Source organism: Cardiocondyla obscurior, linkage group LG15 (genome assembly GCF_019399895.1).
Source record: "Cardiocondyla obscurior isolate alpha-2009 linkage group LG15, Cobs3.1, whole genome shotgun sequence".
Taxonomy (NCBI): Eukaryota; Metazoa; Arthropoda; class Insecta; order Hymenoptera; family Formicidae; genus Cardiocondyla; species Cardiocondyla obscurior.
The window spans coordinates 2,977,590-2,992,113 of record NC_091878.1 but is presented as its reverse complement, the minus strand read 5'-3'; the positions used below and the strand labels follow the sequence as shown (position 1 = coordinate 2,992,113).

At 35.5% G+C, this 14,524-nt stretch overlaps 1 protein-coding gene and 1 long non-coding RNA gene across 6 annotated transcripts in view; one reads left to right on the top strand and one right to left on the bottom strand.

Moving 5' to 3' along the window:
• Ttk (zinc finger and BTB domain-containing protein ttk) overlaps positions 1-11,489 on the top strand; it is a 57,010-nt gene extending 45,521 nt beyond the window's left edge. For 4 of the 5 annotated variants that reach the window (XM_070666449.1, XM_070666447.1, XM_070666448.1 and 1 more), the window contains one exon: positions 553-5,057. In XM_070666449.1, the coding sequence (XP_070522550.1) occupies positions 553-1,256 (704 nt within the window). In that variant the 3' untranslated portion in view covers positions 1,257-5,057. Of the gene's footprint in view, positions 1-552; positions 5,058-6,188; positions 6,461-6,700; positions 6,980-7,106 lie in introns of those variants that run through there. The other variant, XM_070666451.1, reaches the window with a different exon arrangement.
• On the bottom strand, positions 9,726-14,507 carry LOC139108315 (uncharacterized). The gene is made up of 9 exons (XR_011546642.1): positions 14,384-14,507; positions 14,091-14,228; positions 13,495-13,643; positions 13,141-13,296; positions 12,899-13,048; positions 11,952-12,038; positions 11,411-11,546; positions 10,499-10,746; positions 9,726-9,852 (listed from the first exon to the last, which is right to left on the bottom strand). It is a non-coding gene; the product is annotated as an uncharacterized lncRNA (long non-coding RNA).
• Between the last annotated feature and the right edge of the window lie 17 nt (positions 14,508-14,524).

The window sequence follows — 14,524 nt, the reverse complement described above, 5'->3', positions numbered from 1 at the left end:
CTCTATTTAGCTTTACATCAGTTTTGGATGTAGTTTTAATTTTATAGTAGATTAATTACATATTTATATAGTATCAATAGCGATATATACTTTGATTGCATGTGTCAATATTTTTTTTATCATGTATAATTAGTTCGATTATTTAATAGTCTTTTATCTTATTGCTTTCGCATGCAATGCACCGAGATCTCACGAAAGTATCGTTTTCAGCAAAACGACATTTCGGAAAGAGATACTCGCGCATTATTTTGTAGAATTATCGCTATACTCAAAGAAAGTATTAATAAAAAAAAAGATATAATTTTAATATTTAAAACAATTAGTCATATAAATGAGTATTTCATAATCTTGAACTTAATTGAAAATCTAGTTGGAAAATAAGTATATTAAAGATAAAATCTTCCATAAAACAATATTGATACTTTCGAAAGAGATACAACGTATGATTATATATTTTTCATATTTTATAATGAATTGGTAAAAATTAAACATTTCATAATTTTCAATCTTTGACTTTAACCAGAACATTTACTAATAATAATTTTTTCGCAGAGTTCTCATCGAGCAAAACGGATAATGGGAACGAAAGCTGGAAAGAGAAAACTCGCGGATTAAACACGGGCGCATCACCGGCTGCGACGTCTATGGACGTGTCATCATCCCCGAATTCATCGTCTTCGTCGCCGTCGAATGCACGAGCGAATACGTCGTCGTCGACACCGACAACAAATACGACGCCAACTACGACAAATGCGGGTGCTACACCGACGACGACGAGTGCGGGCGCGTTGGCCCGTGGCTCTTCGACATCGCCGGCTTCTAGAAATACCAGTGGCAGCGCAAACGCCACGTCCAACGTTGGCGTGATGTCGGCACCAAGTGGCCGTCAGGCTCCGAAGCGACGTATGCGACGTCGTGCTACATCGCAGTCCCAGGATCCAGCGGAGCAATTGACGGAGATGTCGGTGCGCGGCTTAAATCTCTTCCGCTATGCTTCCATCAGCGAAGGTGTCTATCAGTGCACCGAATGCGCCAAGCTCGACATCCAGAAGACGTTTAAGAACAAGTATAGCTTCCAGCGGCATGCATTTCTTTACCATGAGGGGCATCAACGCAAAGTGTTTCCCTGTCCGGTATGCGCCAAGGAGTTTTCGCGGCCCGACAAGATGAAGAATCACATGAAGACCGTACATGATTGCTTTATGCCCAAGGATTGCGTCATGCCTTTCAGTTTCTTTCTGCCTGGTGCGCCTTAGCGGGCGGGGCGAGGGCGAGGTGGGCTGCCGATCGGTCCGACGGCGGTTCAGAGGCACGCGAGAAGGCTTGGTCCTACCGCGGCGTCCAGAACCACAGCCGCGGCGGCCAGGGCGACGACCTTCAGACGCGGCAGTCGCTCTTGAACGGCGTTGAGTAACAGCGGGTGATCAGAATCCGTTTTTAACGAGTACTAAATCTAAAAAGAGAACAAATTAACATGTATTATAATTTTTGAGAGATAGGTCCAACGTTTTCTGGCATAATATATAAGGAGCAAGGATTGAACTTGCGAAAGTAACGTTTACACATGACTTCAAAAATTAAAAAGATTCGACACAATTTTAATTGATTGTTTAACAGATTACCATTGCTCTTGTCGTGCTAAAGTACAGAAATCGCCCGCCGTTATTGCAACAATAATCGCGTATGATATCATCTGATGAAAGGTAGTTTGGTCACGGACCAATTGCGTAGCCCATCTCACCCCCGCGATGATTATGATCGATGATCCGCTTCGCCGTGCATTTCCGCGAAGTGAGAACAGGCTTCCTGAAAGAAGAAGAGACAGGTGATTCCCTGAAGAGAAAAAACGAACGAACGAGAGAGTGAATTCAAAGGAAGTCTAGAGGAGAAAATATGATATGTGATTGTAAAGAAGACAAAGATGAAAAGGAAAAGGAAAGTAATTTCTCCTCTCTTTCTGTGTACGTTAGTATTATATGATCCTCGAACTCTGTGCAATAACAGGCTCGATCCTCGTTTGTTCATCGAGTCAGCGTGTAAAAGGACATGTGGAGAAGAAAATCGTGGTGCATATGCATCCGCATGGCTGAGATGTTTTGCGCGAACTGTTATATTTATTAAATTCTATTAGGACGCACGAGTGAACGGAATTTTTTCAATAATTAAATAATGACCATGTGATTTACAACAAAGTACGCGAAGAACTTTTAATGTAATTCTTGATGTAACAGAAACGCTTAATCGTGCGAGGATATGGTAAATTTATATTTTGCATGCACCACGAATCAAGAACGTAAATAAATCTCTACAACTTGGAAGAGTAGTCCTCGGATAAAATACATCGAAAATCAATATCGAATATCGTCAAGTTGGAAGAGAAATGTTTTTCATGAAAGCACACTTAGAGTCTGTAAGAACGTTTGTGGTATTCGTGTTCGAGAAATTAAGAAATGTCTATTTTCGATATTATAATTATCCGGGATTCTTAGTAATTCCTAGTAATTAATAACGAATCCTTTTCATCGAAGAATGCTAACAAATGAAAAAGAAAAGATGTTATCCCTATTTTTCAAACGTTTCACGAACGGTTTTTTTATTTTATACAAGCGCACAACTTCGACGTGTCGAATATTTCTTCTGTCCGAAATGCACGTTTTTAATTTTACATTAAATTTTAGCTATTAAGACTTCAATTAACCATGTTTCTTATAATCATTGATTTTTAAATTAAGTATAAACTCATATGCTGTTACTTATTTTTGAAATTTAAATCACTAAAGTTATTTAACGTTTAAACGAAATCCAATTTTCAGTTTGACCAAATAATGCATTCCTACTTTTCTATAGAATTTTTGATGCAACTTGTAACAAAGTTACAGAAAAAAGGGGAAAGAAGTTAAGGTGATAAATGAAGAGAAAGAAGTAAACCGTCATTTCGTGAATCGAGCAAAAGTAATATTTTAAATAAAAATACACACAAAAGAAAGAAAAAAAAAGAAAGATGAAAAAAATGTATATTTATTACGAAATTTTAGTATGGTGTTAATAAAAACGGAGGAGAGAGGGAGAGAAAGAAAAATTCGAAAGAACACGAATATGCGAAGTATCCTGCATAGCAATCGCAATGTACAGGTTTCTTTCCCTTCTTCCCTAAAGTATCTTCCTTTTTTTTTTTACCTCTTCCGGGGAAGTGTATTATAGAAGCATTGATTATTGATTATTATAACTAGTTACTTGCTATATAACTATCAATTATTCTCGCACTTGCTATTACAATCGCAACATTATTTTTATTGTCACTGTTACTATATTACAGCTATTATAATAATTATTATTTTTATCACTTATTTGATAAGGATTAACTTTTAGCCCTGGACCAGCATGGACATAAAAAAAATGAATTATTATACTAACTATTATTAATATTGTTAAGTATATAAGCAAACGCACAGGTGCACAAGCACATTAGAGAGAAGACGTTATATATTGTATATGTACACGGACACCATATATAAACGTATGTATGTCTGGCGAATTTCATACTGGACCCTCGTGTTTCCCTCTTTCCTTCCTTGCGTTCTTTCATCTATGAAGCTCCAAATATAGAGATCTATCTCCAATTCGGAACATTGTTGACAAGACAAGAAAAGATAGAGGATAAGACTAGTTGTTAATTTCTAAAAATATTGAAAGCAAGCACAATTTTTGTACACAAACGTCCCTAACAGCTAAATGATTATGTAAGAGCTTTTGAGGGAGCACCGAGAACCGAGAGTAGTATTTTGGTCTTCCGTATTAGCGTTATCCGTGTACGCGTGTGAATGAAAAAAGGATAAAACGTGAAAATGTAAATGCGTATAAACGCGGGCGAACGAGAGAGAGAGAGAGAAAGAAAGAAAGAAAGCGTAAACGAGCGAGAGTGAGAGAGAAAGAAAAAAAATAGTTATTTAACAGAATATATGTATAGAGAAAAGATATATATATATATATATATATATATATATAAATATATAGATATATATCTTAGGAGAGGAAATGTGCACGTGCTTGTGATTTCTTCCCAAGGAGACCTTCGCCTTGAGTTATCAAAGTCGCAGTGATAACTCTTATTTACACAGATTATACAATGATTAGAATGATTCAACATATATTGTGGTACTACATATGAATCTCTCTCGAAGTTTTAATTTAGTCGTACACACAGCGCTCGTTTTGACATTACAACATGGCTAGCAGCTTAATACTAAATCTTTGGTGTCACAAGTTCGGATCATTAATCTCAGTTTTTGTTAAGGAATATTATAAAGTTTCAAGATCTTTTTGACTTTGACAGAATTACTCGCATTACGGCTAATAAATATCTGTGTATCTTGCAGACCTTTTTCGATACGAGGTCTCCGGATGTATGAAGAACGTGTCACTTTTCCTCTTTACTTTCCAAGGCGCGTCGCAAGCAGCGGCGAATTTACTTCTTATAGTTTAGTTACGTACAATTATTATTATGTTGCTACGTTACTATAGCGCTGTCTGCTATTTTTTTCTTTTTAGACACATGATCGAATATTAACGCGTTCATTATTTTATTTTCTAATTTTATTATCTGTATCTGTAACACAAGCAGGTATTAGCTGGAAGAGCGCGCGAAATATATTTAGGCTTTAAAGGAGACGCGGCGCGTTCGTTGGAGTAAAACGTGAGATATAGTAAAATGCGATTATATTATTATTATTATTATATTATTATTCTATTCACGATGCAGATATTTTATTTAAGCGTTAAAGTATATATATATTATATGTAGAAAGAAAAAGAGAGTTTAAACACCAATTAAATCGTGCCTCTTCCGTTTTTCTGAAATCTTTCAAAATAAAAGATAAAAAGAGGTTTGTTCACCACGTTTGAGCTGTGTACAATTTTTATTGCAGTAATTTTCTGCAATAGAATTTGCGGTCAATTGTAACTAATTAGCTTCCGGGAAAGGAAAGAGAGAAAAGCGTATTTTTAAATAATAATAATAAAACAAGTTAATAAAAATAATATACACTTTTACATTGTAACACGCGTTTTTATATTATTGTGCCTTTTTCAACGTTTGCTTCGAAAAACGAAATATACTTATATTAATTTTCTATTAATATTTACAAAACTTTCTTCGACAAAATTTCTATTATATGCAAGATATTGTATTTATTTTGAAACATATTAAATCCTTTAATCTATAGTGAAGTCTTCCATTCGTTTGATGGAGGCTTTAATTTAAAAAAGGAATTTAAAAACTATTAAAATATGTAGACGATTGAAACAAATTTGCTAACTTGTTCAGTTTGGTCTTCAATCGATTTTAAGTAACTTGCGGTATATGTATTTATCCAGACAGATGATCAATTATCTGTCAAAGAATAGATACATCGTTAATTATGACAATACATATCAACAATAGAGAGACGGAGGAGATCGCGCAAATTTCGAATTTTGTATGCACAAAAATACATACGTGTCAGGAATAAAAAAAATAAAAATTATTATATTATAGTATAATATATATATATAAATATAAATATATTACGTTGTTGTATCGCACGTCCGAAAGCACCTTTTAAGACGCGTTTATACACGTTTATATAATTTAACGTACACACATATATATGTACATGCCCTGTGCGTATACATATATATTGAATAACAATTAAAAAATGAAGCAAGTCGCTGCACGTTCACACATTATCGTCGCATATTGCGAACGCATGCCTATCCTACGATTATGTACCGTCTCAGATGTACCTTTACGTATATCTTTGGTGCCTGGTGGCGAGAAGAACGACAATCTATAACGCGATTATTATTTTTATTTGTTTTTATCTAATTGTAGTTTCTCTCTTTGTAACTTTTTGTGATATACATTGCAATAGTCTAGCAGAATTTGTTTCTTCTGTCAACCTCCACTGCAAACAATTCCTGAAGAATATTTTATTCTCAAGATGCGTAATGCATTTCGACGATATCGTATTATTACCTTTTTTTCGAATCTCCTTTTGAGAAGAGTGTCTCGCAAATTTTTAAAAACATAAATTATAGTTTATACTACGCGATCAGTTCTTCGTGGTACTGTTTATCGAGAGCGCAACAATTTTTAATCTTTTTTAAGCTTAAGCCGTCTACCTCTTTCTCGTTACATGTGCGATCGGTAGATCAGCTACCACCGCAGCTACCGAGCGACATCACCTTCGAAATCTGCAACTCCTCGCCACCATCATCACCCGCCGCGCCGACCTCGTCGGCTTCATCGTCGGTGACGCATGGAGGAGACGACGAAGGCACCGGCACCGCGAGCAGTTTCATCAAAACCGAAAGAGTAGTCAGCGGTGTACATTTTCTGACAGATCGCACTGAAGAGGAACGAACCGATCTTTTACTACCTAAGTCGGAAACAAATGAGAATGAACCAGAAGTCAGAAAACAGGTTGGTTAGTTTCCGATGCGACTTCGACTTTGTCACAAACTGTAAAAACTGTTCTTCTGAACTTTGAACATAATTTATTGAAATGATGAATAATCCAATTAAGTTAGATTTTATATTAGTACTCTCAGTATTATTATTAAATAAAGTTTGATTAATCAGACATAGCGTAGTAAAAGAAAGAAGGAGTGGAAAGAAAGCGAAAAGAGATAAAAAAAGTATCAATAAACGTTATTTTGCAAGCTGCTGGAATACCTCATTCAAAACGACGGTTCCGTAGTCTGCAAGTGGTGCGGCGAGGTGCTTCCGTCGCGAACCCGTTGGTACAGGCACAAGTACAAACTTCATGTATCGACCCAGGTGGCCCAGCCGGCGCCGCTTTTCAAGTGCCACAGCTGCAACACGTACTTTAAGTCCCGCAAAGGCTACATTGGTCATTTGAGTTCTCGTCATTCCGATAACGAGAACGATGAAAACCGCGAGGAACCTGGCAATAAGAAGGCACGCAAGACTTCGACCGATGTGAGTGTTCGCAATACCCTGCAATTACAATATCAATACTTGTAGTATCTTCAAAGTAATAACTGTTACGAAATTAATATTATTATTTTATACCTTTCTACTCGATGCTGGTGCCATACTGTTGTAGATTAGCAAAGGTCCGGATTGGGAACAGCAGCGTGAAAAAGAGGAGAAGTTAGTGGCGGATATAATTGATCGGGTGAAGCGGGAGTGCGAGGCGCAAGGTGAAACGGTGACGAGGCGTGGGTACTCCAGGAGGTCCACAATTATGAACAGCTAAGACCGAGCCGGCCGCGTCGGCAACTTCCTTGAGGGACAACCATATCATCATCGGGCGAGGCCCTCCTCGTGATCCTGAAGGGAGAGGTTGTTTCGGCTCCTTCAGTCCTGTCGACGTCCCCTTCTTTTCTTTCTACATATACAATATATATATAAATATCGATCGTTATTTTCGAGAAAAAAATGTAGAAAATGGCATAGAAGTTTCTTTGAATATGAGAGAAAGTTACAGAAAGGGCCGAAATGGGAATTAAATGTCTTCGGGTTTTGCGAAGAAGATATGTTCCTGATAATCGAACGAATAATCGTTCGGGTGATGTAAAAATAAGGGACACGGCTGCGTATATTTTTTTCCCGACCAGCTGTGAGTGATCAACGTCGACAACGACGTTCTCTCGCTATTGCGAATCCTTGTATATAGAAAAACATTTTTTTTCGTCACGTTTTAGCAAGTCGCAAAGAACTCTCGATTACTCAAGTTTGGTTACGAGGCCAAGTTAAAAAATTATTACAGAATTTGCAAAACTCTTTTAAAATTTTAGTCTTTTAAAATAGTATCCGTTGTTTTTTTACATTCGTACACACTTACATTTGTTTATAACATTTTAACAAGTGCAATGAAACAGTATCAAAGAATGCAATCAAAACAAAAGGGCAAGACGGATCTTCGCGCGATCAAAGTTAGAAGTAATGAAAATCCTATAATTAAATATTAATCCAAGAAAGTTAGGTCCCGGTGAATAAATTTTAATGAAGAATCTAGAGTTAGAACGAAAGTGACAAGCGATATCAAAGTAAATTTTTAGAGATAACAATACATATTCGATTGCAGGCATTTAACTTCTAAAAATCTTTTAAATTTATGTATTAAATTAAATTAAAGTAATCGAGAGTTTCGTGCACACCGCGTCATATTATGAACGAAGAGAGTTTCTTCGATAAAGTAAAAAGAAAAAGAAAGAGAGCGAGAGAGAGACAAAATCCAGTGCCAAATGTATATCTTCCCAAGCGTACGGCGATCGTTTGCTCAACAAGTGCGACCGTACACAGTACCGATCTGTTGTTTTTGCTGATTTTTAATGATGCTCAGTCCCGCCGATGCTGCGTGTCCAAAAGACGGCTACGACGTCCGCGAGCGACGCAAAACTTCCACCTACGGAATATTCGTTCGTTATTTTTATAATAATATCGCACTAATTAAATGGATTAACTAATTAGCACGAACACGGATATTGACAAAAAATAATTTAAAATTAAAATGTAACAAAAAGAAATTGACTTTAAAATCGTTTTATAATATAAAAATACTTCTTTCTAGTTTTTTTTTTTTTGCAATTAATATATATCAAACAACAAATATTGTTAAATTTTATTTAATTCTTTTCTCTTTAATAACGTTCTCTCAGTTACATCAAAAATATACAGGTATACTCCGAGTGCACGAAGTATACCTGTGAAAATACGCAGAAGGTGCGGACACGCATGCTATTGCACTCGGATAATTAGATCGACACGATTATTAGTGTCGCTAGCGAAACAATAGATAGATAGATAGATAGAAAAATATATCTGTACATGTATTTAATCGTAAAAGTCCATTTTCGAAGAAAGTCCTTCGGGAAAAAAAGCAGATAATTTGTTTATAATTTTTAACACATTTTATAATAAGAAAATTTCTAATATTTGCTGAAATTCTAAAACTAAATATTTTTTAAGCAAAAAACTCTTTAAATACCGACTTCTGTCTTAATGCATTGTTATAGATAATTATTTTAGAAATTACGTTTTGTGATTTGTCACTTTAATCGACACTCATCTAATTTTATTTCTTTTAATATCTAGTCTTTTTTTCGAATATGGACTTTCATGATTGAGTACACGTGACTTACGAATAAGTGTAATATAATGCGCACTGATCGGCTGGACGTGTGACAGGCGCGTTATATTCGTGTATTACTCGCTGAAATATTCCAAGAAAGTCTGTCCATTTTTTCGAATATCTCGAAAGTACTTTATCCTCATTATCCTGTCTTTTGCGCGCCAAAGAAATTGTGCAATATACATAAGGAAGTCCCTCGTAAATAAAAATTCAGGACAGTCTGTAAAAACATCACACATACACTTAATTAGCTTAAGTTTGGTGCTAATGGACAAGACAAAGAAGACACACTAATACACACAAACGTACATGTGATTCGAAATACTTACACATTTCTTACACAGACAGGCGTTTCTTTGACGACGCGTAAAAATGCATCTATCATTCTGGAATTGTAACTGCGGCGATGGGGGTTTCTTCTGACCTTGTCCGCTGGACATTATATGGAATGTACAGATGGACGCAGGTGTATATGAGGGAATGCGCGTGCTAGTGCACGCGCTGCATACCGATCCTGTGGCCCGTATCCGTGCTGTTTTTTTAACATTACACGCGTCCACGCGATTCTCTTCCGCGAGATTGTACGACCGTGTTGGTACGCATGGCTAAATAGCGGCTGCTCAACGTCAAAATCCATGTAGGGCGTGCACCAGCGGAAAATATTATTTTCCGAACTCTGGTTTGAAACGAAACCCCGCTTTGCGTCTGTCTCCCTCTTGATTAATATAAAAAATAAATTTTTTAATTAGAAAATATATACATACATTGTATATATACATGAAAGCATATAATTTAAATTCAAAATAAGTATACATATAATGGGAAAAGAAAAATTAATCAACTAAAGATTTTAAAACAATCGTGACTACGTACGTTTTCCTTCTGAAGGATTACTCTTTGACTTTGAACTTCTACAAGCCTTTATAAATCACAAATTTAATTTATAAGCGTCATTAAATTTCGGACTGCGAACTATTAGTCAGTCACCCGACTTTGGACCTCGTGAGGGAAAAACTCTACACGTACTACATAACGCATTATATGGGAGACGGTTATAAAATCTTTCAAGAAACTTAGAAAGAAATATAACTTAGTCAAAAAAGAAACCAACTTCTAGTCATTACTCTCACGCGTTATAATGAGTGCATCATTAAGAAAAGATATCAAATCCAGTATACATAGCCGTAAATAAAATATTTTATACTATTTTAAGATCATATACAATGCGAGGAACATAGGAAAATCGCATTTTTTCCGAAATTCAACGTTGTGCCAATAATAAAATTTGAGATCGACTAGAGTTTACTATCACATAATATTATTAATAGCAATCATAAGCAAAAAAAAAGGATTAAACGAACCTTATAGCTTAAAAATAGTGCTTCCCCATAAACAGTATAGCAACACTCCCGCTTTTATCTTACGACCTGCGGGCGTCGATAACATTTTGGACTTTCCACAAGTGATATCAGTCGTCTTCCATGATATCGCATCATTGTAAATATAGCGATTTCTAATCCGAACCAAGGAATTGAATTTCGTGACATTTCTTCCAGTCTTCTCCAGAAGATCACGATAAAATTCTTTCGTTAAGTAAAACCAGAGTAAGCTGAAAAATATAGTTCTGTATTACTGATTATATTATTGATTAATAACAAAATGTTTTTCAATACTAATAATTTTCAAGATTAAGATATTTAATTTTACATTCGTTGACCAGCAAATCCAAGATTAATCAAGCAGGGAGGCGCGCGAGAGATTGGTAGTGCACTTCAAATCTTCCATAACGACTCTTAAATGTTAAATAATACTAATCATAAGGCGTAAGGCTGAGCTCACGCAAGTCGAGTGATGACTTGGGCGCGAGCCCAGAGTACATTCGTGCGAGAAGATAAATTATTTATTTGTTTACAATATAATGAAGCGTAATTCGCGATTCGGGCGGCTCGCGCGCCAACTTTTCTCTCAATAATTGTATCAACTATTGAGCGAGACGCTAATTTTCAACACCCGTTGCTGTTAATGTTGCAGCAGCCTGGTGGGTTTTGAAAATACGCCGCTCGCATTAAATGACTGGCGTTGTAAATAAAGTGCAGCAGATGCGAGTCTGCCCGTGAATGCGACTCATCTAAAGTGCACTACAATGCACGTGTACGTATTGTAAGATGCGAAAGAGAATTAAAAAGAAAAATAAAATTAAAAAAAAAGTGAAAGAGATAAAAAAAAAAAAAAAAAAAAAAGGAAAGAGCTGTCGTAATTGCGATTGTACGCACCGATTGCGATTGTCAAAGCTACAAGGACGTACTGCGCATTACATGTCAGAAAAAGAAATAAAATCAAAATCGAGACCGATCGAAGAGTTTCTCATCCTCCTTTGTCACTTTTGTCCACTCCAATGTTCTTCCAGTTCTGTCAACAAAAATTAAAAAAAGTTAACGCTGCTGTCTAAACTTAATCTATTTAAAAGCATTTACGATTGTTGTTTACGGACCGTTTGTATAAATTTAGATCAGAGAAATAAAAGACTGTTGTTAGATCAAACGTCTTATGCGAACTAATTAATTTAATTGAAATGTAATATGACAAAGGTAGCAAAGATTGTTCTGCACTAAAGCCATCTAGCGACATATAAAGCATTCAGTTAAAATCCTTTTTACCGACAGTCTATTTATTCGACGACGATGAACGATAACGCTTTTGCCGAAATCGGCTAAACGTAATTTCTCCTACATACTTTACACATCAATTTAACGTAGATTTCGAACCGAACAATTTCTTAGAGGTGTTCACGACAAGATACGGATCATTTCTTACCTTCGAGAAGCAGCAATCAAATAAAACCTCTGACATTTTACGGTCAAATAGGCGGGTGCTCGAATCTCAAGAACGGTGCCAGTCAATCTGCAATCATAAATTTTTATTTTCCCATTTCTTTTCCCTTATCTTTACAATGTATATTTAGGAAAAATTATTTTCTCAAACAAGACTCTTTCTCTTTTTTTAATTCTATAAAACTATTAATTTTATTCCAAAATATAGAACGAGAGCTTCTGCTTCTATGAATCATACACGTCACGATTGCATCCATATGACTCACGATTTTATCAGCTAAATTAAATATTAATCGTTTGCAGTATAGTGACTTGTACTGTAAGCGAAATGTAAAAAAGTATGGAAAAAAAATTGTAAAAGGTTGAATATTATTAATTATAACATAAAGCACCGTCAGAAGCGCAAAAAATTTAGATTGGTTCTTTTATAAATAGGAAATAAAGTTACATAATGGAATTTATTTTCACAAAGAATTAAGCATTAAATTCTGCAAAAAGTGGTCATTTGAAAGAATACTTCACCAAGTGCTACACGAATTTTTCAATGACCATTAGACACATGTAATAAGTTAATAATAATAATTATTAGAATCATGAATAATTCAGAAACGATTGTAAGGATGCATCAAGTGCATTGAGTTTGCAAGTCCTAATTTATATTGAATATTTTATAAAAAAGAAAATAAGAAGCGGCCTAATAAATCTCCAATCAGTTAATTGTTCCTATTTATAAAAAATTAGTATAATGAAATTTCTATCAGATTTAAAATTTACTAATTCTTTTTCTTAAAAACTATTGATTGATATTTAAAGACACGTCTATGCAAAGAAAGTATTTAAAAGCTAGTGACGATATAAAGCGAATACCCTTTCGCTTGTTCTCCCTCGCGTATAAGTTCCTCAATTTATAGTAATTGGTGAATTTATTACCACTCCAGGTTCTTCGTTCCTACGTCAGCACAGTGCCGGGGATGAGTTAAATAGCTTTAATTACCGCGGCTTATCCCGTCTTAGAACAGTCGAGCTGGACGAAATAGTCTCCTCTTTATTGAACGAGATCAAATTTTCTAAATGCCAGAGCTGTGAAATAAGATAATAACGTTAAACTAAAATTACTTTACTAAAACTCTGACGGGTTTTTAAAACCAACGTTCTTAAAAGAAACCTCTTACAGCTTCGAAAGTAACTTGCGGTTGAAGACGTTGCGCTTAAAATCGATAAATTGGCTTTCTTATCAAACCACCTCACTCAGGTACCCTCTTTAATTATTGTCGTCACATTGATGCAGTCGCCACGGGAGTTTGCACATCTATGTCATATATTAACATCTAAAATATAAACCAATTTATTAGCTTATTGTACTTAGGGCCGTTTGTTTCAACTTCCTGGCAAGTTTGCTTCTCAGGTAAACATGTTCTTGTCTTTATCAACTTAAAAAGAAAGATGAAGATAGACATATTATATGATTACTTGATAAACAAATTTACCAGAAAGTTGGAATAATCAAACCTTAGTTTTTAGCATACCATTAAGTCTTACTTCTTTCGGCAGCTGGGCGAATCGTCGTCGGCCTTCACGGTTGTATATCAACGAAAAATCAATGCCATGGGAATCGGCGTTCGCACGTAATGTGATCTTTAAGGTGACCACCTACATCCGACGATCCAACGTTCATCTGCGAAATCGGATTTAAATGTACACCATTATATTCGTTCATGCCTCGTCGCGCGTATATCCCTTTTTTGTGGGAACGTGCACATTACGGATGCTCTCTGAACTCGTGGGAATAAGACTCGCCACTGCCCACCAATGTGCACGATTGTTCATTTATTTGGCTTGCTTCAATCGTTCGAAGACGTGACCCCGACATTGATATCAATCGATATGCACGTAAATGCGTGATGTTGCGCGCGTTTGAGGTTAACTTTCAAATAAAATACTGAGCTTAACGTTAAATAAACATTCTTTTTTTTAATTTTTAAATTTTGTTAAATGTATTGAATTTATAAAAAATTATTTAAAATTGATACATTAGGTTTCAAGATATAAAATTAAAAAAAAAAATAGTGTCGTCGAGATAGTGAACCATTTGAGAGTTAAGTGTCTTAATTAAAGGTAATACCCTCTTTCTAATAGCTTTCATTACAGCATCCCGTCCGTTTCCTTTTGCTCGCCATTTATCATTTCATGGAGACTGAATACGTCGCACGGCGAGGAAGATAAAAATTAGCGCTCGCGCTTAATCGTCATCGTGAGAAACCTGATAATAATTACAATCTTACGATTTGTATTAATTACCGTTGAATTATGAATTAATTAACTCATAATTCCAAAATAATTATTCAGTTTAGTTGTAAAAAAATTAACGCATTAAATATAAAAAAAAAAAGAAAAGAGAAGAAAATAAAAACAAACCCTGAAGTCAGTGTACGCCACGCTCCAAGCTTGAAGAAGAAAATAAAAAAAAAAGACAATAGAATTGGAGTTAGGAATGCTTGTACCGCGTCAGTGTCAGTGAAAGTAGTGATGGTGATGGAAGAGCCTGAACGCTCTGAC